The sequence below is a fragment of the Ambystoma mexicanum genome, chromosome 5p (assembly GCF_040938575.1).
Source record: "Ambystoma mexicanum isolate Mex_15411 chromosome 5p, UKY_AmexF1_1, whole genome shotgun sequence".
Lineage (NCBI taxonomy): Eukaryota > Metazoa > Chordata > Amphibia > Caudata > Ambystomatidae > Ambystoma > Ambystoma mexicanum.
Genome location: NC_090930.1, coordinates 1116069049 through 1116093908, shown reverse-complemented (window position 1 = coordinate 1116093908; position 24860 = coordinate 1116069049). Strand labels below are relative to the sequence as shown.

The 24860-nt window shown below is 45.6% G+C and overlaps 1 protein-coding gene across 5 annotated transcripts in view; it reads right to left on the bottom strand.

Moving 5' to 3' along the window:
• Positions 1 to 24860, bottom strand: part of KIF13A (kinesin family member 13A) — a 2203773-nt gene that overhangs the window by 303615 nt on the left and 1875298 nt on the right. For all 5 annotated transcript variants that reach the window (XM_069613597.1, XM_069613593.1, XM_069613596.1 and 2 more), the window contains one exon: positions 13148 to 13195. In XM_069613597.1, coding sequence (XP_069469698.1) covers positions 13148 to 13195 — 48 coding nt within the window. The remainder of the gene's footprint in view (positions 1 to 13147; positions 13196 to 24860) is intronic.

Here is a 24860-nt window from a genome sequence, read left to right as displayed (position 1 = left end):
TTTTAATTAAAGTCTTCCTTTTCAGGATTGTCGGCGAGATGTCTCCGGGATGCGGATTTAGCAGTTAAGGACTTTTCCTTCTTCTGTTTTCTTCTTCTCTTCCTTTGCAGGTGATCCAGGATGCTGGCAGGCGTGGCAGAAGTCAGGATGCAGGAGCAGACACAGTGAGCATCCAGCTGCTAGATGCAGAACAACGCGAAGCACGTGTGGCTGTTCCAGTGGGGTTTAAATAGCCTTGGAAGAAGTTCCAGGTATGTATCCTTCCTCCAATCAGGTATGTATCCTTTCCCGACCACACCCAGATGGTAAATTAGTCCCACAGGTAAAGTAGTTCCTTTCAGGCCTCAAGGAGGCCGGGATCCTGCAGCATGGTCTGCATCAGGTAAGTGCACCCAAGCACTTCCATAATGAGCCTGGCGCCTATGGCGCCAGGACTGATGTCTTTTATGAGCCTGGCGCCTTAGGCGCCAGGACACTGTCCAAAGGGCCCCTATATGGGGTTGCTGGGTCCTTCCTTGGGGACTGGATGTCCGCTTTCGGGGACGCAGGGCTTGAACCGGCTCCCCGGGAGCGGGCATCATGACACTTTTGCCACAAATACACTTTCAACCATGAGGTTGCCACAAGAAAAAGGAAGCTTAAAAAGTTGCAAAGAGCGCTGAAGAAAAATCCTTCTCTGGCATCACTTGTGGCCGCCAAGAAAATGAGGACTGCATACAATAATTGTTTAAGACAGCATAGGCAATCTCTATTGCAATCGAATGCCGAATATATGCTGGAATTAGTTGCATCTAAAAACTCGAGTGAAATGTGGCAAATTTTTAACATGCTAGACGCCCCTCAACAGAGTCATTTCCAACCCTATTCCAGCGAAGGACTGGATGAACCATTTCTCCAAGCTCTTCTCAAAGCCTACCCTGCAAGCCTCAAAGGCTGTAGAAAACTCTTGTTCAAATTGGGAGTTTGAAACTGAAAGGGAAGATATCCTTGCCCTAATTAAATCGTCCAACAATTCCAAAGCGGCGGGTCCTGATGGCCTCACAAATCTGTCATTAAAACAATATCCTGAGGAATGGGCAACTTTCTTACACCAACTTTTTCTACTGGTGAAAATAAAATGCTGTATCCCGGCCACCTGGATGAAATCCATCATTGTACCGATCTTCAAGAAGGGTGATCGGTCTGTGGCCACAAATTACAGACCTATCGCCCTCTTGGATGTTATCGGCAAACTTTTTGCGGCCTTGATCTTGAATCACCTTACGGCCTGGAGCTGGGCATCAAAACATCGGGGCGGCTGGCAAGCAGGGTTTGAAAAGCGAATCGGAACTTCGTTAAACCTCTTTCTGATAAATTACCTGAAACTGAGAACAGTAAAAAAGAACAGTAAAAACGGATACCTCGCATCAGTGGACTTGTCCCAAGCCTTTGATTCAGTAAATCGAGAGAAACTTTGGCAGAAGCTAAAAGTCTGGGGGTGCCCCACTGACATACGCGAGGCTATGGAGGCCCTTCATAACAACACAAGCATTCATATCAAGCTGAACCAAAAGGGAGACCTGTCGAACTCCATAAAAACAGGAGTGGGCCTCAAGCAAGGGTGTCGACTAGCCCCAGCCATCTTTAAACTATACATCTCAGACATAGGTGACGCCTTTACGGAAATTAGATGCTTCCCCCCTTGTATTGCGGGCTCCCCAATGAATCGTTTATGGTACGCAGATGATGTCATTCTTCTAGATGGAACTCCAATCGGGCTCCAGCACCAATTGAATGCCCTAGCTCTTCTTTTATCTTCCAATGACCTAAGAGTAAACGCCACCAAATCAATGGTGCTTACCTTGGTGAAGACTAGACGCAACCTCATGAAGTTTAAGGGTTGGCACATAAATGGTGACCAGATCCGAGAGACATCGGAATTGCTTTATTTAGGCATCCCAATCAACGCAAGCTAGAGTGAAGCTCCAAGAGAAATAGCGCTAAGGCGCAAATTGAAGATGCTGACAGCCCAGGCAAGACTGATCAAAAGTAGATATTGTAAATTTACATTGATACCTTTGCTCCGTTTTTACACCATGAAGGTAGTCGCCATTGTGACCTTTGGGGCTGAGTTCTCTCTTCAGATGAGCTGGAAGATATGGCAAATCTTAGAGGGCCTATTATGGAGAGCTGTACTTGACCTCCCTAACTGTATACCTGTGGCCCTAATAAGAAAAGAGTTTGGACTGACTGCTCTCATCACTTACGTCAGCTGGAAAACTCTATCCTTCTATCGCAAATGCTTACTGCCTCCACCAGATAGCGGTTTTGGACTGTTGGGCCAAGCACTGAAGTCAGAAAGAGAGCCTTTACTTGTTGAATGGAGCACCAAATGTTTGAGGCTGTTGGACTCAATAGACTCTACTGCGAAACTACTTATTGAAAATCCTGATCTTGTAAAGAAACAGCTGTATGAGTAGGATTGGATCGAGTCCTCTGTGCTGGCACAGTTATCTAAACTCTATGGTAAATACTGCATTGCTTTGAATAAGCGAGGCCAAACTCTGCTGTATCTGAGTAGGTTTTCTTCGGCCGAGTTGCGACAGCAATTTCTCAGACTTCGCTTCAATATCTTTCAGACCAAAGAAATTCTTGAAGCAAGAAGACAGAAAAGTACGATAGACTATAAATGTCAACTCTGTGGTCATCCAATGGAAACACTTCGCCATCTCATCATGAGTTGTCAGGGCATTATGGACATTCGTCGTAATCGACTGGGGAGATTTTTTGTAAACAATCAAACTTCAACAAAGAAAGACGTTTGGTTACAGCTGCTACAGGGCTCAAGGTTATCTATAACTTTTGCCCTGCTAGAGATGGTATCAATCATCTTTAAAAAACTTGATGGAGAAAAGTGAGAAAGGAAATGAATTTCTGCATAACAAGACTGATAGAAGCTGCCAACTGTGGCTGAACTGGTTTTTCCCTCTTCTCCCTTTTACCCGTTTGTTTCTCCTTCCTTTTATTTTTCTCCCCTTTTCCTTTTTCCTTTTCACAGCAATTGACTGAAATAATTGTATCATGTCTTCAGAACTATGGAATGTTTTCAGAGTTATGAAGTTTTTTTTTGGTTTATATATTTTCTTTTTTTATCTAATTTTTCTTTTTTTTTCTATGTTGAATTCAACTGTAAATGGTTTAAAGCTTCTTTTGAAGCTAACACTAATAAAAATAAAAAAATAATATATCACTGTGCTAAATAACAAGTAGAAACATAACTAATATAGGCTAGGATACACTAATGATGTACTATAAAGTGAACCATTCAATAAATTGCCCTCTCTTCCACTGCTACCCTTACCCTCCATTTTATGTGCAGACCCCCTGGTCCACTGCTATCCTGCGAGGAAAACATCTTGCAACTTCTTTCAAATGGCATGAAACCTTCTTCCAGAATCATCCTCTTGGGTGATATAAATATGGGTCATAATCTCTCTGACAACAATGCGCTTGCCATTGCCAACTCTATAGAAGCCTTAGGTTTCCCCCATCGTATAACTAACCCCACACATGAGAAAGGTTGCATGTTAGACTGGCAAACTGTCACTAACTGCAACATCAACATTCTCTCGAACGCCCCTTGCGCCTCGTCACACCACAATGCCATCACCTTTACCATTCCGCAATAAACCCTAAGGAATGACATTACTCAACAGGCACCATGCACACTCTCAAGAAACACCCGCAAAATCACTGCAGGCAATGTACTCCCCCTGCTGCAACCCCTAACAAACCACACACCCTCCAGCAATGACTCGACCACCAACCAAATCATCCTAACGGCGATTGACAAGATAGCTCCCATGAGCATGTGAAAATCTAAACCCACAGCCCACTTGAACTCTTGGTACACACCTAACATCAAAAGGTTACGCGCCACAAAAGAGAGCAGCTGAGCTTCACTGCCACCCCAAAATCCTACAAACAGGCCATTCTCCAAACTAAAAGTATGACCTACAATGATGAGAATAGATAAAGCTAACTCAGGCACCGAAGAACTTTTTGCCATTCTGAGAACACTTGAATCTCCTGCCCAGACCCCTGACAGCTGCCTTAAAAACACCATTTGGTGCTCAAATATCCAGAAGCTCTTCTTGACAAAATCTCCTCACTTCAATCTTAAATTGTGACAAAAAATACCTCCATTCCAAATACAGCAAGAGTTTTTGCCCCCACCACAGATCTCCACCCCCCTGTTCAAATTTACTCCGACAGCAGTCTCATAAGTCACCAAAATCATAAAAGGCCTGAAGCCGTCCAGATGCCAAGGAGACACCTGCCCTGCTTTGATCGTCAAAAAGACTGTGCGACCAAGCTTGCCCCCCTTCATCACCTCACTAATTAACATCTCCTTTTCAAGGGGTATAGTACCAGTGAATTGAAAATACGCTTGGGTCCTCCCTCTCCTCAAGAAACCCATGCTAGACCCTAATATACCCACCAACTATCGCCCCATCACCACAGTACACTTGCTTCTCAAAATACTGGACAGAGCAGCCTACCTGCAAATCCAAAGGCATTTGGAATTCGACTACCTCTTGGGCCTACAACAATCTGGCTTCCGCCAGGGCCACAGCACGGAATCCGCTCTCGTTGACTTAAAAATCCAAATGGATGAGACTGAAGGCGATGGCAAACTAGCCCTCCTCCTTCTACTAGACCTCTCAGCAGCCTTTGATCTTGTGGATCACAAAATCTTCTGCCAAGACCTCTCTTTGGCCGCCTACTTCTCTACCAAAGCTATAAACTGTATTGAATCCTTCCTATCTAACAGAACCATGCAGGTTTTTCCCCCCAAGGCAGTGGCCCCTGCAGGCCATTTAACTTGCAGGGTCCCCCGAGGCTCCTGTGTATCCCAGACACTATGCTGCATTTTCACTAAACCCCTCTTTGACCTCCTAGATGATTTTGGGTATTACCTACACTAATTATGCGGAACATACCCAAATCCTCCTCCCCATCAAAGGCACCTACGATACTGACGCCAACTCACTTAGCAAAGTTTACCAAACTATTCAAGCCTGGATCACACAGCATGGACGGTGCTTAAACAACGAGAACACTGAGCTACTCCTTATAGGACCTCAATCAATCTCGGCTGACCAAACTCAATGAGCGCTAAGCTCTCTTCTTAACCAGACAGGTAAATTCCATCACATCTGCAGTAGCATACATCTCCAAACTCAATGCCTGCAGACCATTCCTGAGTTCCGACAGTTGCATCACGATTGCCAGAGCTCTTATTCTTTCCAGGATAGACTACTGCAATATCATCCAAAACAATGCGCTAAGAGCTGCCCTTGAGATCCCTAAAAATAAATAAATAAATAATAATAAAATAAATCACATCTCTGCTGCCAGACGGAATGTCCACTGGCTCCCGGTCCACGATTGCATTGCATTCAAAACTCTCCCCCTGACCCACAAGTGCCTTGCTAACACTGCCGCTAGATACTTGGCTAACAAATTCTCAAACTCAAAAGAACAGACTTGCACACACTGCCTACTCGCACCTACTCACTACCCCAGATGTAAGCGACAGAAAGCAGGGGGTCACAGCTTCCCAGTGGTAGCCGCTAAACCCTGGAAAGTCCTTCCGCTTTCACTAAGATCAGAAGCCTCCAAAGGCCTCAAAACATGGCTATTTACGCAAGACCTGCAAAACTAGTTGCGTTATCGCAGCACTTCTGCATGAACAACTAGGATCCCAAAATAGCTACTTGTATTATGCACGTATCACCTCCTCAGGTAATGAACGAAAAGATTGAATCTAAAATGCCGGATGCACGTTTAGTGTGCATTCAGCATAGTAGATTAGATCTTTTGCCCATAATACTGAACAGGGGAGCGGGGGTTGCAGGGGTGTTCTCCACTCCCCCGTTCAGTATTATGGGCTTCAGAGGTTGAGGGGGTGTCCCCTGCATGCATTAAAGGCAGTGCGTGGGACAAAGGGTGAAATCACAAAAGATGAAATGACAAAATATGGGCAAGGGGGCTCCGTGATTTTGTAATTCAATCTTTTCTGATACGTTTTTTAACGTACATCCAACTCCTCATGAAAAGTTATAAACCAGTAACCTTATATATGTATGTAAGTATCAGCTACCTCCGCAAGCCTGAACCCAAATGCCTCTGGGATCGGTGCGCTATACAAATGTAACAATAAATAAATAAAATGTATGTGAAATGAAGTCAAATTACTGTAACCAAGTCATTGAGCTTGTCCTAGTAATGTGGCGTTAAGCACCCGTTCCAAGGGCTGGAATGGGTGGTAACGACCCGGCAGACCGAATTATGGGCTCGAGCACAGTAAAGGCCTACAACGAGGGCACTGGGACATTACTGGGACGGGGCGTATTGAAAGTATATTCATTTTGTGAACTGGGCACCTTGTGGTATCCTGTTTACAAAATGAAAAGACTGTTCCAAGATGGCCACCATGGAAAGGGAAGGGGTCTCCATACCGAACCCTGCTTCCCTTTCCATGGTGGTCGTTGGGAACAGAGAGGAAAGAGCGTCTGTGGCGGCGAGTTAAGGGTGCTAATGCAAATTATCACATCAGCAAAGACGAAAGAGATGAGTAAAAGAAAAAAGGCAGAATGAAGCATGCAACAGAAGAGAGGAGTGAGCGTTAGGCATGGATATAAAACATTAAATCATTTAAAATCTTAACAGTGCAACTCAAACTGTGTACTGAAATTCACAATTGTATAAGGATCTGATTATGAGTTCTGTGGTATTACCACTGGTAATACTTCCACACCCATTTACTGTTAATGCAGGCAGCAGAATTCCAGTACCTGGAGGGGTCTGCATCGTTCCAAGTCTTGCAGCTTCTTGAGTAATTCTCTATTGTGGAGTCACCTACGCTGTGGGAATGATCAAATAAGGTAATGCTTTTGTGTAGCAGTAATTATCTTCACACTAAAGCAGTCTGTGATGATTCATGGGATCATGTCACTTCTCCCCATATGGGAGCCCCTTCCCTGTGAGGCTAGCGAGGGGCGCCTGCTAGGCAACAATCCCCCTAGGAGTGGCTGTCAGCTGGACCTCACAGGAAGAGACTCCACTCTCGGAAACAGGGACTCCTGTTCCGTCCAGGAACTCCCTATAACCTCTCCTGTGGAGCTAACAACATCAACAAATCAAAACCTTCCCTCTAAACCAGTCCTTATTTGCTATTGTAATGTTATCAGTAATCAACCTTCACCAATCACTCACAGTGTGAAGAGGAGAACCATGAAGAATTACCAGTGGTTGGCAGCCAACCACACTGAGACGAAGAAGATAGGGCAAAGCATGATGAATGCACCATGAAAAGAGACAACGGACTGTGGGGCTGGGGAGGGCCCAACACCTCATAATGAAAACCAAGTGAAAGATCTCAATCCCAGAATCCGAGAGATTTGAATCCGAGCTGAGGAAGCAGTTGGAGCATGCATAGCTGCCTGTTGTGGAGTGGGTGGTCCAGATTGAGTGAAGAGAGAAGCACTCGGGAAGCACATGCCCGAGCGGAACATCCGTGGAAGGCCTGGAGGCAGTGCCGTGACCAAGATTGGGTTATCAAGCGGCCCACGAACAACACAGACAGCGTACCAGGAACAACTCCACAGAGCCGCAGAAGGAAGAAGAGGAAGTCCGCACAGGTTGTGTCAGACGGACAATCCTGACACCGCGGGAAGAACCAGTGAATCCTTTCCCGAGTTTGGTGGGAGACTGACCGAATCCGGCTCCCGAAGCAATATACATTAAACAAAAGGCCTCATAATTCATGCCCATTATTGGTGAGCGGGATATCAACAGTGGTAGTCAGTGGGAAATAAAAAACATTATTTCTATTTAATTTAAATTACCTTCTAAAAGCAATTAACTCCAATCATTTATTTATTTATTTTGAAGCTTATATAGCGCGCCAAACCCAAGGCATCTGGGTGCTTTCTTACAGAGTGAAGCGGTTACAGTTGTTACAAAGCAAGTACAAGACACACACAGTGTAGATAATGGCATTACAAATAGAAGGCATGAACAAAATAACATACAAAGATTTCAAGTACAGGTAGGAGCAGGGGGGGTGGTGACGAGTTAGGTGAGAGGGGGTGCTAGGTTGCTTAGACTTTGGTTGAAGAGATGCATTTAGAGTTGTTTCCTGAAGATCCAGAAAGAGCCTTGAGCTCTGAGTGGGAGAGGCAGTGAGTTCCAGAGTTTGCTGGCAAACGTGGGGAAGCTGCTGCCGTCTGCCTTTTGGGGCTAGAATCTGGGTGTGACTAGGCGGTGCTGATAGATTGCTCGGGTGGGTCTAGAGCGTTGTGTCATTGTGATGCTGTTTGACAGGTAGGCTGGGGCCATCTGGTGGAGACATTTGTGTGTGAGGGTGAGTGACTTGAACATGATGCATTCCTGTACTGGTAGCCAGTGTTGTTGGTGTCTAGTGTCTGAGATGTGTGCAGATTATGGGATGTAGAGAGCAGCCCTCAGGGCATTATTTTGTAGGACCTGTAACTTCCGGATATTCTGCATCTTTGTCCCGCTCTACAGTACGTTGCAGTAGTCGAGGCGTGTAAGGACTAAGACTCTGCCTAGAGTAAGACAGCTATCTGGTGAGAGGAATTTTCTGCAAGCGCTAATGAGGCTGCATGTGTATGCGGTGGCTGAGGTGGTGGCATTTACTTGTTTGCCGAGATTGAGTGAAGAGTCTAGGTGGAAAACAAGCGTTTTTATCTTGTTGGTGACTGTAATGGTGTGTCCATCTATGATGAAAGACTTGAAGAGGTGATTAAGTTTGGCGATTTTGTGTTGAGAGCCGATGATAAGCAGCTCGGTCTTATTGTAATTTAAGCATAGACCCGTGCTGTGCCATCCAATCTTGGATAGATCGGTATATGGCATTGCGGGTGGCTGTGTCAGTGTCGTGGTCTCCTGATATAGGTATGAGGACTTGGGTGTCATCTGTGTAGTTGGTGTAGATGACACCCAAGTCGTTGAGGCAGTCAAAAAGTGGCTTTGTGAATATTATACAAGGTGGGGGCTGCACAGGATCCTTGTGGTACTCCACAGGTGACAGGGTTGGGCCGGGGGCTCAGACTATGGGGGAGAAGACTTTCATAGTTCCGTTGCTGAGGAAGAAATTCATCCAGAGTGTGGCCTTAGGGGAGAAGTTTGCTGCTGATGGTAGGTTTTCACACAGAATGTTGTGGTCCACCAGATCGAATGCAGCGGAGATGTCTAGGATAAGAAGCACCGCTAGTTTCCCATTGTTCCTCAGATTATCCATTTGGATTTTTAGATCCAATAATGCTGTTTCCATCCCATGTTTGGACAGAAACCAGACAGACGTAGCCCCAGGATGTTATTAGTTTCCAAGTAGGTATGAATTTGCAGATAAGCTACCCGTTCCAGAATTTTGAATAGAAACGGTACTGTTGTTATAGGGCGATAATTAGTGGGAGTGTTAGGGTGCAGAGTGTTTTTGTTTTATAATGGTAGTACTCATGCTTTTTTTTTTTTGGTCAGATGTGAGGCAGTTCCTTTTGAATGAGGCATTGATAAGATTGGTGATGAATGGGGCGAGTTGGGGTGCGCAGTCTTTGATGACTGTGGGTTGGCATGGGTCGCCTTGGCATCTTGAAGGTTATAGGCTACAGATCTTCAGAACTTCTGGAATGGAAACCTCCGTAAATTCAAAGTGGGTAAGCTCCTTAGGGAGGGTGGTGGTGGCAGATGGGGGTGGGGGTTTGTTTAATTTGTCTAGGATGTTCTCTTTGGCTTCGATTAAAGATTGGAGGCGGCTGATTTTGTTCTGGAGGGCATTTTGAATGTTCTCGCACTAGTCTGCATCTTTACTGCAGCTTTCTGGTGGTAGGATAGGGGTTTCTAGTTCTCTGAGGATTAGGAAAAGTTCCTTGATGTTGGAGCTGGCTTTGGTTATTCTGTCGTTGTATAATTTCCCTTTGGAGAGAAGTATTTTTTGTTTTTAATCCATGGAGGCAGTGTCAAAGAGAATTTTGTTAGTAGATGCGTTTTTTTTTCTCCAGAATTATTCTGCTTTTCTTTGAATTATTCTTAGATCTTTTAAATCGGGGTTAACTAGGCATTGAGGTGGGCTGGTTGTGTTTTGCTTTGCGTAGCTCGAGTGGAGCTATTTTGTTAATAGCAAACAGGATTGTGTCGTTGTAGAGACTAGTCAATATGGTGGGGTCCGCGGTGTTGTCCATGGGAGAAGCCAGGACAGGTTGCAATAGTGGGAGCAAGTTGTTGGCTGTGATGTTCTTTTTGTTTCTCGCGGGAGCCTTTGGGGCTATATTGGGAGGGTTAGTATGGCTGGTCATGGTATTTATGTTGAAAGCGATTAGGTGGTGATCAGTCCAGCGGCAGGGAGAGTTAGATATGATGGTGGCGGTGCAGCTGATATCTGCAAGCCAGTTGAGAGTGCGACCTTTCACATGCGTTGGATTCTGGATTCTGTGCGCAAAGTAAAGTGCTGATATAATGTTGGCCAGGGATAGAGCAATGGTGTCGAGTGGATCGTTCAGCCTTGGTTCAAATCCCCTAGTATTATGGTTTGAGATTTGGGTTTTGTATTAGGCGAGATGAGTTGAGTGACCTCATTCTCAAAGGCGTGTGTGGGCCCAGGGGGACGTTAGAAGATGGGGGATATTTAGTGTTGCATAGAGAGACAGTTTCACCGAGAGGAGTTCACAGGAGGTAAGGGGCGTGGACGGCACTGCTCTCATGTTCAAGGGGGATTTAGCTATGATGGCCATTACTCCCCCTTTGGCATTAGGTCTGTCCCTCATGAAGATGGAAATCATGACTAATGTATGCCCTTACAAACTACAGTGCAACTTGAATTGAGAAATGTTTCCCCTTTTGAAAAAAAGATGGAAAATAAAATATTGAAAACAAAACTGGTAAACAGGCGTCGTGCTAAATTAATATTTTGTAGGGATGCAGAAGGAGGAGACTGACACACAGGTGACATATTGTGTGAAAAATAAATAAAGAAAAGCCCTATCTGTACCTACTTCTAAGAGGAGTTTCCTTGCCTCAACTAATGATCTTAAATGGGTGTCAGAATGTCCGTCAAAATAAGGAAGTCCACCGTTCAGTGTAAAAATTCTAGCTCTCACCCTTATAACTAAAGGCAAATGTTCATCTTCTAGGAGAACAGCCCCTTCTCCTTGTTCTGTGGATACAGTTCAAAACAAAAGTTCAAATTGCAAGTTCCGGGGGAATGACTCCCTTTTCCTGGTAGAAATATTCTCAAAGCAAGTTCTTTAAGGTCTGTACTAGGAGGAATGACTCCCTTCCCCTGATTACAGTGTTTCTGAAACAAAGTCTCGCACAACCCTCTGCTTGGAGAGTCAGAGGGAATGTCTCCTTCCCCTGACTTGAGGACTGCCTTCTAACCATTTGCATCTGAAGATCAAGTCCCAAATGCCAGGAGCAATACCTCTGTTCCCCTGGCTCGATATCAGGAGGATGATAACTCCTGATGCATCTCAAGACAGTTCGCCAAACACGCGGGCACTAGGGGGAATGACTCCCTTCTCCTAGATTCTTTAAAGTTCTCTTTTGGCTTTCAAAAACACAGAGTTCTCATGTAGGTGTGGGCCCAGACCCAGGTAGTAGTTTTTTGGTATGGCCCTCTTGGTTCACTGACCTGCCATGAGGAAGAGGATTCAAACCGTTCTCTTGTGTTGGGTCCGCGACCCGGGTTTCTTGTCTTCTTTTATTTGGGTGCTTGGAGCTCTCTTCTTCCAAGTACTGCCATGAGGAAGATTACTTGCTCTTGGGCCCTCGACCCTTCCCTGGTGGACAGTGGCTTTCCTCGATCACCAACAAGAGCGAGATACCCTCCGATCTTCACAATTCTCTCTTTAGAGTCTCGGACCATATTTGCCCCCTCTCCGGTTTCGTATGTTTACTTTCACAACTTCTCGTCGGTTGTCAGACCCTCCTTGACATCTTCCTAGACCTCACAACCCTTGTGGTGTATTCACTAAGCCCCGCTATCATCCGTATATCCTAGCCGGTTTGCCCGTCGTCCCTGTTATTTTTAGTGACTCCTGCGTACAGCGGTGGCTCTTCTAGGGACTGGAGTTGACCGTCCGTTCCTCCTTTCTGGTCGTCGGCTTCTTGTGTTTGCTTCTGTGACACGCGGCTGTCAGGAGTGTAAATATGGCTCTGGGACCCTCCGATTCACCTTCTTACAGAGCCTTACCTGGCCTCACAGTCAAAGGACCGACCAACGTTTGGTCCTGGAGAGCTGCCTTCTGCAACTTGCCGGCTTATTCTGGTCTCCGGTTTCTGACATTTCTCTGCTCCCAAGCCTGGCAGCTTCCACATCTGCTGCTGCTCAGGGGCTGACTTGACCACTTTAAAAGTCCTTCTTTTTTATGATGAATGAGCAAAGAAAACTAGAATGCTCATACAAGATCTCACCTTTGCTCTTCATCATTCCGTACCTCCTCCTCGTCACAGGCCTACTCTCATTTGTCCGAGTAGTTATGTCCTCAGGTTTATCGACATACATAGAAGTGTGTGATGTTGGATTGGGGCTTAAGGAATATGGAGGGATATAGAATGTGGGGGTGAAGGTTGGCATACTGCATTCTCCTGAAATGTTCTCCCTTGTCCCCAGAGGGGGAGTCTCTCCCCAGAGGGGGAGTCTCTCCCCACGAGATCCTCCCGCTGTGTACCACCCCCAGGGGGATTATCGGGTAGAGGCCTCACCACCCTGGCCTCATGGGAAGGGGCTCCCCCTCGGGGAGAAATTACAACTAGGGATTTGGCAACATTTTTATGAAGGGCTTTTGTTATGACACAGACCAATTTTTATGCTAAACTTCACTATGAATAAATGCCTTTGAACATAATCATGCCGAATAACATTTTAATTTAGGATGACTGTCACGCGTCCTAGTGCCTTCTTTCTCTAGCAGAGCTCTTGATACTAACATACTGCAGCAAGCTGTAGCTCCTGAACATTAGTCACATTTTAAGGAGATTTCAATCATAGTATCAGAACAACCTCCTGTGGAATAACTAGGGTAGAAAAAGCCTTAAAAACAACCCAACATTGATACAGCAACAAACTTTACAAACATACCTTTTCATCATCTTCATAGCCAGAAAGATCTAATCGACTCGAAGATACCTAGAAAAAAAACAAACAAGATCAGTCCAGTTTCAATACCAGGATACATGCCAAACCTCCTTACACTCACCAAGAGCGACACATAAAAGCTGTTATCATCTTTATATCGCCCCAGATGAAGTTCCTTTGAGTTCTTCACACTACTAAAGAATTCAAGCATGAGGAGGTCTTGAGCTTCTGCACCTACCACATTTTTATGTCAGTGGAATAACCACAGATCACCTTGAGACCTGTTAAATAGAATCCTCACATGTTTTTCAAAGCAGAAAGAGCAGTCAGAATATATGTATGCTTCACCTTCAATTACTTACTAGTCATCTTTTTTTTTAAATTATAGTCCAGCTTTTCATCATCATAAATCCAAAATAAAGAGTAAGTCAGCATCAGGTAAAAATGTAGCTCTAGTGGCTGCTATTGTTTTTGAATAATTCTTTGCAGCCTTTTCTTCTGGCCCAGATATATACCAGAAACTGACCCAGTTAACACGTGCTGCCAGTGTCAAAGCAGCAGGAACAGTTAGTGACTTTGTTTGTTTGCTACAGGCTAAAAATTGGCAGCAAGTTATTCAGTCTTTACCTCCTTGCTAATTTAGCCCATTCCTGTATGTAAGGGCTCTATGAATGCACTGCCAAAGCCAAGGACAGCACCCCAAAAAAGAATCACCAGCATCTAAAGCCCAATCAGGGACTAATACAAATTGGGCCGCCGTGAAATGCCAATTCACATAGGGATGGGGCTACCCCAAGGTACGTTGTCAGAGTCTCCTCACAGATCTGGCGGTGTGGGCTCCATTTGCTGATGGGAGTGTTTGCTTTATTTTAGAGAGGCACAGCCTCCTGTACCCAAGGGGTGTCCCTAAATAGAACCCCTGTGTAAAAGCTAGTACGGAATCTACGGGTCAGATATTGTTCCTACTAGAGAGCGAGCGGGATGCAGATGTTGCCATATATGTCTACACCTGAAAGGCATGCTGGAAGGAAGTCAGCAAAAGATGTAGACAGTGAATGGGTGGCTGGCAAAAGTTTGGATGAATGCATCTGTGACTAGAGACTGAGTTACCAATTTAACCGTCAATTCCTTAATGAACCTGAGGGTCTGCATCATCACTCTGAGGATAAGCCCAGAAACACACCAGAAGGCAGCTAGCCAAAGCCAAATAATACAAAATTCAGTTTGTCTCAGTACTCTTCCAAGTTCTGCAGAGTATCTACAGAAATTGACTTCTAATTATCCTAGAAAACTGGCGGCTCAGCAGGCACAGCCAAGTCCCAAATGCCAAAGGGGTCCCTCCTCACAGTAAGAAATTGACGATCCATCCATGCGTGGACCCAACACAGAGGCAAAAACACCAGATATCCAGAGGACTTGCAATTTACAGAGTGAGAGGCCTATGTTTCTTCCCAAGATAAAGACAAGTTTCAAAAAAGAAACCCACAAAACATTTGGACTCAGATAAGTGCAAATACTCACGGAACTGCCTCTGCTGTACACCATCGGCATAATCAGCTCCAGGGATGCCCCTTTATTAAGATGGATTTCTAGAATTTGGCTTGGTGGACAGATTTTAGGAGGACACCCTAGTTATAGTGAACAGGGTAACTGGGAGGTTAGGCAAAATCAATCAAGGTAGCAGGGGAGAGTAGTTAAGGCTATTCTCATGAGAGTGGGGTACAAGGGTCCAGGGGTCCACAATGAGCCCACACAATAATTCAATTTAGACAGGTAAGTACAAAAATACTATATTTATTCTAGGCCCAAAACACACACTACGAAATTAAACAAGTAGGTGATATTACACACAACTCATTATAAACATATACAGTCACCATAGGTTGTTAGAAATGCATTCAATAACTTATTCAACAAAAGAAGGTAAGTGATGCAGTAAGATGGAACCAAGGCACAAAAAATATGCCTAAACGTCACAAGTCCAATCACTATGAAGAGTGGGGCTTTGTGCCCAAAAGTCACAAAGCTTCTCCCCAGAAAAAAGGGTCTGATGTACGAAGAGTTCTTGTGTTGGTGAAATGTTCAAGAGAAGATATTCAACAAAGTTACTGATAAGTAAAGTTATGTTCCTATCTTTCAGGTATAGACGCGATGATCATAAAGTGACGGAATTGAATAACCAAAGTTTATTTTAAGGAGAGCAGGGGCGAACAAGGTTTAAGTTACTTACATGTACATCTTGTTCTCCAGCATGGGTCTGCCATGGATTCACATGCTCATGAATATTCCCTGCCGTCAGCCTGGGAATCCTGGGTAAATAGATAACAGTTTTGCTATAGCTTGAAAACTGCATTTCTCCTCGAAACCAATGACTGTACTGTGGGTCATACTGCCCCCGTGTGGAAGCAGGGTGGGGCGCGCTCTCTGGCCCTCTACATGGAGGCCCAAGATCTGTGGCACTGGGCCATTCGTCAGCACATGTTTCTCATTCCTTTTCACCTGGCGGGCACCAAGAACACCATTGCAGACTTGCTCAATAGGGAGCTACGTTATTTACACGAGTGGGAGCTTCGCCAGGATCAAGTGGATCTTCTATTTCACTAATGGGCTCTGTCCCAGATTGACCTCTTCTCGACGGTTCGCCAGCAGGTTCCCACAGCCGAAGAGCATGGGGATGCTTTCTCGTTCCCCTTGGAGGGACTCTTCGTATACACTTTTCCTCCTTTCCCAATCCTGCTACGAGTGATCAACACACTCAGACAGTGTCACTGCAAGATGATACTCGTCGCTCCAGCGTGGTGGCGACTGATCTGGTATCCAGACCAGTTTGGTCTGTCTGCGGCCGCATCCATCAAGCTGCCTCTACTTCCTGATCTTCTCGCCAGAGGAGGTGGTTCAATTCTACACCATGATCCAGCGTTGTTGAACCTCAGGGTCTGGCTCCTGCAGCCCTAGAGTTTGGACATTATTCTTTGCCATTGGAATGTAAGGACATCCTGGCCAAGGCCAGAGCATCTTCAACGTTGACGTGATATGGCCATAAGTGGAAGAGCTTCTTCGTGTGATGTCGGGCTCAGAAGATTACTCGTTTGCGTGTCACAGCCCTGCAGCACCTACCATACCTGCTTTCCTTGGGCAAGGCTGGAATGGCTCACTTGGCCGCCATATCCTGCTACACCAAGACACTGTGTAGGCCTTCCCGGTAGTAGCACAGGCTTGTCAAGGAGTTCCTGAAGGGCCTCTTCAGGACTTTTCCACCAGTGAAGGCTCCGGCCCCAGTTTGAGAACTCATTGTGGTTTTGACTAAGCTCATGGGGGCCCCCTTTGAACTGATGCATCAGGCCCCTCTGAAGTTTCTCTCGTGGAAGACGTCTTTCCTTGTGGCGATCCCCCTCGACCAGGCGGGTCAGGGCCCTGTCCTGCAAACAGCCTATCCTTCCACGCTACAAGGGTGGTACTGCGTACAAACCCTACCTTCATGCCAAAGGTGCCATCAGAGTTCCACCTTGTTAGGCAAGATTGTGTGCAGTACCCTTTGGGAGACTACAGCAACCATGTCCTCCTGGCAATAGGTAATCCAACCTTTGGTATACGTCTGTACGACACAGGTTGGTAGTGTGGCTGAGCAGCCAGGCTTATCTCAAGAGGGGTCAATGTGAGCAGTAGGGATTTTACACAGAGATTCACAATGACAAGTATTCAAATGAACTCTTACACTCAAGGTTTCTTGATTAAACAATAATTAATTTAACAGTCAGTTATATAAGCCTTTTTCAGAAGGGAGCAAAATATGTAACACTTCAAAATATACTTCAAAACACACTCTTAGTTTCTATAATCAGTTCATGACCATTGGGGATGGCACACATACACTTCCTACACCCTCAGGTGACTTAAATAGCTATGACACTGTGGACATTGATTTATCACTGGTACACTTAGAGCAATACTGAGTTTGGTGCAAAGGTTAGATTGGGGAATAAAGCAAAAGTTACCAAATAATTAATGAACTGGTAAGTTCTTTTTGAACCCTCCAATGCAAAGTAAATTAATCCTTTCTTGGGGGAAAGGTAAAAGCACTAAGTCAGAGGTAAGAAGAGTATCTCAGGGAGCCAGGACAGCCAATGTTAGTTGAGCAAAGTCTAGGGGTGCTGAAGATCTTCTTTACAGGTAAGTAAAAGTCTTGCACAATGTTTTTAGAGCTGCAAGCAACTCTGCAAGGGCAACCAAGACAAGTCTCAACTGAGAACAAGTAAGGCTGTACAACAAGAGGTAAGTCCTCTTAACCTTACAGTACCTTTGGTTAGAAGAAATGGTTCCAGCTGGATTCTGTTTCTGTGTAGCTCTGCATATCCTGTTGTTCCTGGGCATCAGTCGTGGGGACACGAGGGACGACGTCTGGGTACTCCACTACAACTTGAAGGTCAGCGGCAGCAATGGGAAAACCTCAATTCAGCGGCACTTTGCGTTTCCAGCTCCTTGTGTCTATAGCAAATAGCACCACTGCGGTCTCTCGGATACCACTCTGGGCTTTCATCTCATCTGGGGTCCAGCATTCTGTTGAGGTGGCTCTGGCTTGGTCAGTCCTGCTTCAAAGGAGTCCAGGGGATCTTCCTGGAGCTCAGGTCCAACTTAAAAGCGATGCACTCGGTTTGGTGTTCCTCTCCCTGGCACTTGGGTTCCTGCAGCAGCAATGGAAGTACATCCAGCTCCAAGCGGATGTCCAGACAAGTTCACTTTGGGGTTGATTGGTCCCACCAATCCAAGGGGAGAAGTCATCCTTCCAGGGCTACTCTAGTGGAAACGAATTCAGAGCATCAGCACAGCAGCAGGGCTTCACCGGGCGAACCAACGCTCCAGCAGTTGCAGCAGGCGTCTCTTCCAAGTTCTTCTTCGGATTCCTTCGTCCAGTGGTCGAATCTGCCTTCCAAGCCAAAAAGCCTCGCCTTTTATGCAGGTTTCTCCTATTCATTCCAGCCTAGCTGTCAAGGGGATTGAGCACAGGGAGTTTTAGGCACCTCCCTCACTTCCTGCCCCTGCCAGACACACTGGAGCCAGAGGCGGCTTCACCAGTGGATCCCGGCAAAGACAAAATGAACAAAGGGACCAAACCTGGTTTGGCGTGCTGAAGAAGGACCTTTCCAACAAGAAATGCTGAAAAAAGAAGACCGGGCCATTTTGACAAAATGTGCACACATGGGCGTCTTACTGCAGCTTCAATTGCAGGCCGCGGTAAAAACACACAATGGTAGTCAAATGTAAACCACTGCCACCAGCCATTAATTGTAGAAAGGGTAACATAAAAATGTTACATGAGAAACTAGGCAAAGAGGATACTAAGTAACCCCTGCAGCACCCTATGGTAAGATAGTGTGGGCTGGGTCTAGAAAGTTACAAAATGTAAGTAAAGTCAATTTCACTTCACTGCTCTTGGAAACAGTAGTTTCACCAAGAGAATGTATTTAAACCGTTGAGAAATCTAAGAGACTTCCCTGTGCCACTGCACTGAAGGTGCTGTGTGACACAATGTGAAGATGCCGCGTATGGAGTTTGTCATACTCCAAAGTCAAAAGAAACACAGAGTCTAAATCACAGAAAAATACACGAGAGAGTGGGAAAAGGTCTCACTCTCTCCATGTTAGAAATTAAAAGTCCTAAAGTCCAGCAAAAAGAGCTGGGGGTCTCTAAGGTAGAGGGGAATTAGCACATTTCTGAGAATTCTCCGTGATACACCCCAATGAGCCTTTGGTGTTGCCTGTCTTCTTCCCAAAACCGTTGTCGGCAGCGGAGAGGGCGCTGCATTCGCTGGAAGTTGCTTGTGCCTTGAAGTTTAGACATTGCACGTATGAAGAGCTTTTGGAAGACTTCTCAGTTGTTCGTCAATTTTGGACCTGCGAATCATGGAAAGGCCTTGTCAAAGGCTTCCATCTCCAGGTAGCTCTCTGGCTGCATCATGCATTGTCATCAGCTGGTTAACAGACCTACTGCGGGCCGGCCGAGAGCCCTTGTGACTGTCTTTTTTTAATATAATGGTTTTGTAGCTTCCACCGGAGCCATCGTAGGAACAATGACATTTCTCTCTGGTGCCTGCTCGACATCTGCAGGCCTGCTATGTGGAGGTCCATGCACACCTTCACGAGGTTCTACTGCGTTGACAGGGATTCCAAGGAGGAGTCCTGGGTCGGCCATTCAGTGCTACGCAACCTGTTCACTTGAGGCGAGTCTATTCCAGAGGTGAGTGTTTTTACCTCTGTTGAGCCTTGCCACCTCCTGTGGTTGTGTATATGTACTGCTGTGTAATCCGTATTCATGAGCATGTGAATCCATGCCAGACCCCATGCTGGAGAAGGTTTAAATTATTTTCCTGTAACTCCTGTTCTCCAGCATGGGTCTGGCATGGATTCCCTTGCGAACCCTCCCTCGTTCCCCTCTGTGGCTCTTCTTGATTCATACTGCCTTTTACGTGCTTACCAAATCTGAAGATGGCCACCAGGGGTGGAGCTTAGGGAGAAGACTGTCATTGGATGGGGGCAGTATGACCCAGAGTACAGTGATTGGTTTAGAGGACAAATGCAGTTTTCAAGCTAAAATGAAACTGTTTTCTTTTTACTGAGGATTCCCAGCCTGACAACGGGGAATATTCATGAGAATATGAATCCATGCTAGAACCCATGCTGGCGAAATGCTTGACGTTTATTTACCCCCTTTTTAGGGAGATTCATCTTTCTTCCCAGTTACAGCTATGCACAGAAGGGACACCTTTGTTCCAACATGGTTGCCTTCTTTTATCACCATTTATTGTGTGGTTGATCTTTCTTGGTCCTTATTCTACCATACTGCGAGGGGAAGATCCTGAATTGAGTTTTGTCTTCGGCGGGAACCCTTTGTGCAGCCCGCTGAGGCTCCAGTTTTTCTGCGAGGACAGAAAGCACGGGAGGATTCCACAACTCTGCTATACCTTGTCTTTTGGTGTGCATGAAAGGAACCAGTTCCACTGGGGGGCTGGCTGTCCCGATTGGACAGCCATCTGCCCCTTTCTGTAAACTGCAGAGGATGAATGTGAAATCCTACTAAAAGGTGAGGTGCCTGAAGAAGAGGTCAAGTCGGCCACTGGAACAGAAGATTCGAAGAAGACGACGACCAGAGATGCCTGAAACCCCTTACAGCAACCGCGTAGTGACCACTGCTGTCTTGACCCGGTTTTCAAATCGACAGAGGAACCCTGAAGAGGACGACTCCATCCCTTTGGCTGGTGGGACCAACTAGCCATAAGACGACCTACAGAACGAGTCATCCCCCGATGGGATATGACTTTCCTGGGAGGCAAACTGCCAATACCAGTGTACTTCTGACCAAATTGTAGTGCATCGTCTTCCCGTGAACAAATCCCCCCAGAACTTTGGCAAGCTCCTGTTGGACCTCTGGAGACAAGACCCCCTCTTCAAAGTTCCCTCACCAGAGTGCAGGACCGATAAACCGCGTGGATTGACCAGGCAGTAAATGTTCATCCTTGGAACATGTGAAAAGGTGCCAAAACCGCAGACCAACGTGGGAGCACAAAGAATTCCGTGCTGAGAGTCCGTTCTCTCAACTGCTGCCGAACCATGACCAAGGAACAGGAGACTGGGGCCATCGCTGCTACACCGTGAAAGAATCCAGCTGCATTGTCCTCACCACTTCTTCGGGAATGTGGGACGCGGGGTAGTACTTACCTCAAGCCATTCTGTCGCTCCTAAGTTGCTGCAGTGCGGATTCCAGTGTTTGGGTGTTCTCCCCTACTGTTTGCCCATGCCTAATGCTTGTGCACCTATAGGGTGCCTTTCCCAAAGTCCCTGAAACCTTTTTGACCCCCAAAAGCATCATACTTACTTATAATTAAGAAATGCTTTGAAACTTTGTCTTTTCTGCTGTTGTGCCTCACTTGTTGCCCCTTCAATCTGACTCTGAAGAACTCACAACTAGATAGCTATGGACTACTGAAGTCTTGAGGCCATCGAAAAGTAAAATAAGTATTGAACTGCTATTGCTGAATAACTTATTTTATTCCTACAACAGAACTTCCTCTGAATGACTAAAACAAGTTATTTTACTGAACTATGTTCATGGCTTACTCACCTGAAGTATTGCTCATGTTTTCTATTGTGTTTATTAGTAAAATTAGTACTTACCTGAATATAACTTTGCCTCGTGTATATGAAATAAATGTCTATTTTACTATAGAGTGTCTTTGGGCCTATGTATTTACTCAGGTCATTGTACTTAACTACATGCACACATCCTCCTCCTAAGATAAGGATAAGCGGGGTGCCTCACTATCTGCGCTCCCAAGCAGTATTAATACTCTTTATTTATATAAGGGTAAGTAAATGTATCCACAGGTTTCCCTTTGAAAGTAAAGGTAGCTGACAAAAGTAATGTACTGGTATATAAGACATGTGGTAGTCTGTCGTGTAAAGAACGTTAGCCAAAAGGTTTGCTTGAAGTCTTGCAATCATGCGTGCAAATCCTCAGGTCATCGGTTTTCTCTTGAGGAACGCGAATAAATGAGTTTTGTCAAAGTATCTTGTGTGTTAACATTCGATATTCTTGTGTTCAATTAGCTGCTTGAATGCGTGTGTGTCTGAGCTTCTTGCCGGCTCGCATACGCCGGGAGCGCAGATAGTGAGGCACCCCGCTTATCCTACTCTAGTTTTTTGGAAGGGGTACCGAGGAACCCCCCTTCCACGCCCCATTACTGCAGCAAACCCTGTTAACAACACTAACCCTAACCACATTAATAGTCAGAGGCTGCGCGCAACTACCCGCCTGTGGCTAAAACTCTCAGACTTTTCCTCTGTACTCCTCCTAAGATAAGCCTGGATGCTGTGCCATTCTACCAATCCTTTGGGTAGTACAGACCTAAACTAAGAGTTGGGGCCGTATGCCAAGGGATAGTTTTATAGAGTGTCACATGTTGGTAGATTTTAGGAAAGCTCCCCTAAAATCCCCTGACTCTGATTTTCCCAGAGGACTAGATGGGTTGACTAGGGGTTTCTACAGGTAGGTTTTCCCGCTGTTGGCTCCAGTGAGAGGTGCCCAGGAGCTGCGGGTGCAAGTATTCTTCCGGTCGGGTTCAGGAGCTGAGTGCAACTATTTGCGATGAAGAAATGCAGGAAGCACTGATGCAAACCTCTTCCGGACAATTCACACGATGGGGAAATGTTCCAGCAACAGCCTTTGCACAGATGCGATGGTATGCATCCTCCCAATCACGGTTGAAGATCATGCAGAGCAGGATCCCTTGAAGTTCGGAGGCTGAAATTCAACAGGAAGGCGACTTGCACCACAAGGTGGCAACTACCGAAGTTCTGGCGGCGAACGTGGAACAGCAACAATTTTAGCGAGGTAGGCCACCGGAGAGCTGGTCAGTCCATCGGGTGGTGCAGGGACACTTCTGAAGGCTCAGGATGGCTGGATCCTTGAGAACATGTTGAGACTAGTTGGTCCGACCAGTCCAGAGTTTGAAGCATCGCGCAGGGCCTTGGCAGATCAGGTAGTCCATCAGGACTTCACCGGGACAAACGCAGGAAGGGATGCTGGGCCTCTTCGGGAGTCATCCACAAATCTTCAGTCAGCAGCTCTTCTACAGAGAATACTTGGTTCCAACGTTGATCAGAAGAAATGGCTGCAGAAGTCCTCTTCTTATCCAAGATTCTGGCTGGAAGCACATACAAGCTCATCAATGGTAAGGAACTGCACCATTCAAACAGCCACCAGTGGTCTAATCTGGGACCACTGTGGGTTTCACTCATGTCCCACACCCAGACATTCAGGAGCCACGGATGTGGAGTGGGGCCAGACAGTCCTACCCCCTTCCTGGGCCACACCCGCACAAAGGCATCACTAGCCTGTGAAAACAGCAGCTCTTCCGGGCAAGTGCATGACCTTATATGGGATTTCCTGACTTGGCAAGGCAGGAAGAAGGCCAAACAACAATATGGCAAAACAACAAGTGAAAATCTCATGGCTTGTCCATTTTAGGGCACTAGATAGAATCAGTAGCCATACGCGGCAAGCATAGAATTGCTGCCACTAGCTTGTCTTTAGGCAAGTAACCAAAAATTTCAAGTGTAAAAGACTAGGTTCATACAACAATATCCCAACTGCACCGCATTGGAAGACGATGTGTGCACTGTTAAAATGTAACCAAAAAGGTAAAACGTTAAAAATTGAAACATAGTTTCCCAGTACTGATAGTCTGATCAGTTTCCCGATAACAAAATTAGCAAAAGGCCAAAGGAGTGACAATGAAGACTTCACTTCCCTGCTAAAAGTCAGGACATGTTCAAAAGCAAAAGGTTTGGGGGTCCATAGAGCTATGGAGGGAATGTTGCTAAAAGAGAAATGCTTCCTAGCAGGTCCTATCAAGTGAGCTCAAGTAAGTTATACTCTTTATCCAAAGGGGTTTAAGTAGAGATGCTTCACTCATTACTTTGTCAAGTTTTACTTCAAATGACTTGCATTATGCTATGGATTGAGAAGTCATGCATATTATATCTTCTGAAAGTGACCCATACTTAGCATTCATCTTTTTGTTCATCACACGTGCCAAATGCTGCATGTGCAGGACAAGAACCCTCTGCTGCAGTGAGTTCCAGCCACCCCACAATGTCCTTTTATTTATGGGTGCTTACAAGACTGTGGATTTTTAAGAGCTGATTTCACAGAGTCCATTGCATTTAGAGATTAGTGAGGGTCCAACCACGAGAAACAATAGCTGTGTAGATATCTGAAAGTAACAACTGATTGCAGGTGAAGCATTTTTGTTTTCATGGATTCCATCCAAGCATGGCAGTGCTGGAAGCTATCTAACGAAGTCGGCTGCAATTAATAAACAGTTATAGAAGAAAAGCCCAAAGATGGATCACTTGGAGCTGACAAAACATCCAACCTCAAAGAGTGACATAACAAAAGGAGGAATCTAACTTAGTTGATACATTAGGGTGGCAGGAAGAGTGCAAGGGGGTTGCACATGGACCAGACTTCAAAATAAATAAATGCACTCCAGTGCCCCGACCCACCAATCTTAGACATCCCTACAAACTGGATGGAAGATTTCTGGACCAGTAGAATAACACAACAGAGTAAATGAGTGAGAAACCAATATAGAGCAGAAGGGATAGTGTCTGTTTGACTTGAGAAAGCCAATGTCGTATGCACCAGGTGCAACGTTTATCTGGAATGGAACTGCAGTGGTCCAGAAAATATCACAGGTATTTTAAAATTAAAAACTGTGGCAGTGGAGCAGCTGGTGTGTGGTCATTATGGCATTGCCAGCTTGCCGTCCTCTCGCTCATGGCCAAGAAGCAAGTCTGACAGATGAGAAAAGTATGATTTTTTTTCTGCAGACCAGGACACAGGGCAAAACATAGAAGAAAGATTCAAAAAAGAAGAATACACAGGGTCAGAAGAAAGGGCCAGAAGAAATGAACCGGCACTTCCTACAGAATGCCACTCTTCAATCAAAGAAAACGGAAACAACAAGAAAGGCTAAGTGAAATACTGGCTTATATATATTAGCTGTAAAGAGTAAAATATTCCAAGGTTTTATGAGGGCTGCCTTTCCTTCAGTATGCCGACTCACTATCAACAATGGTCTTGTAGAACCAATGTTAATGTGGTAATGCCATCATAAACCAAGGTTGTTACAGGGGAAGAGATAAAGAGGATATAAATA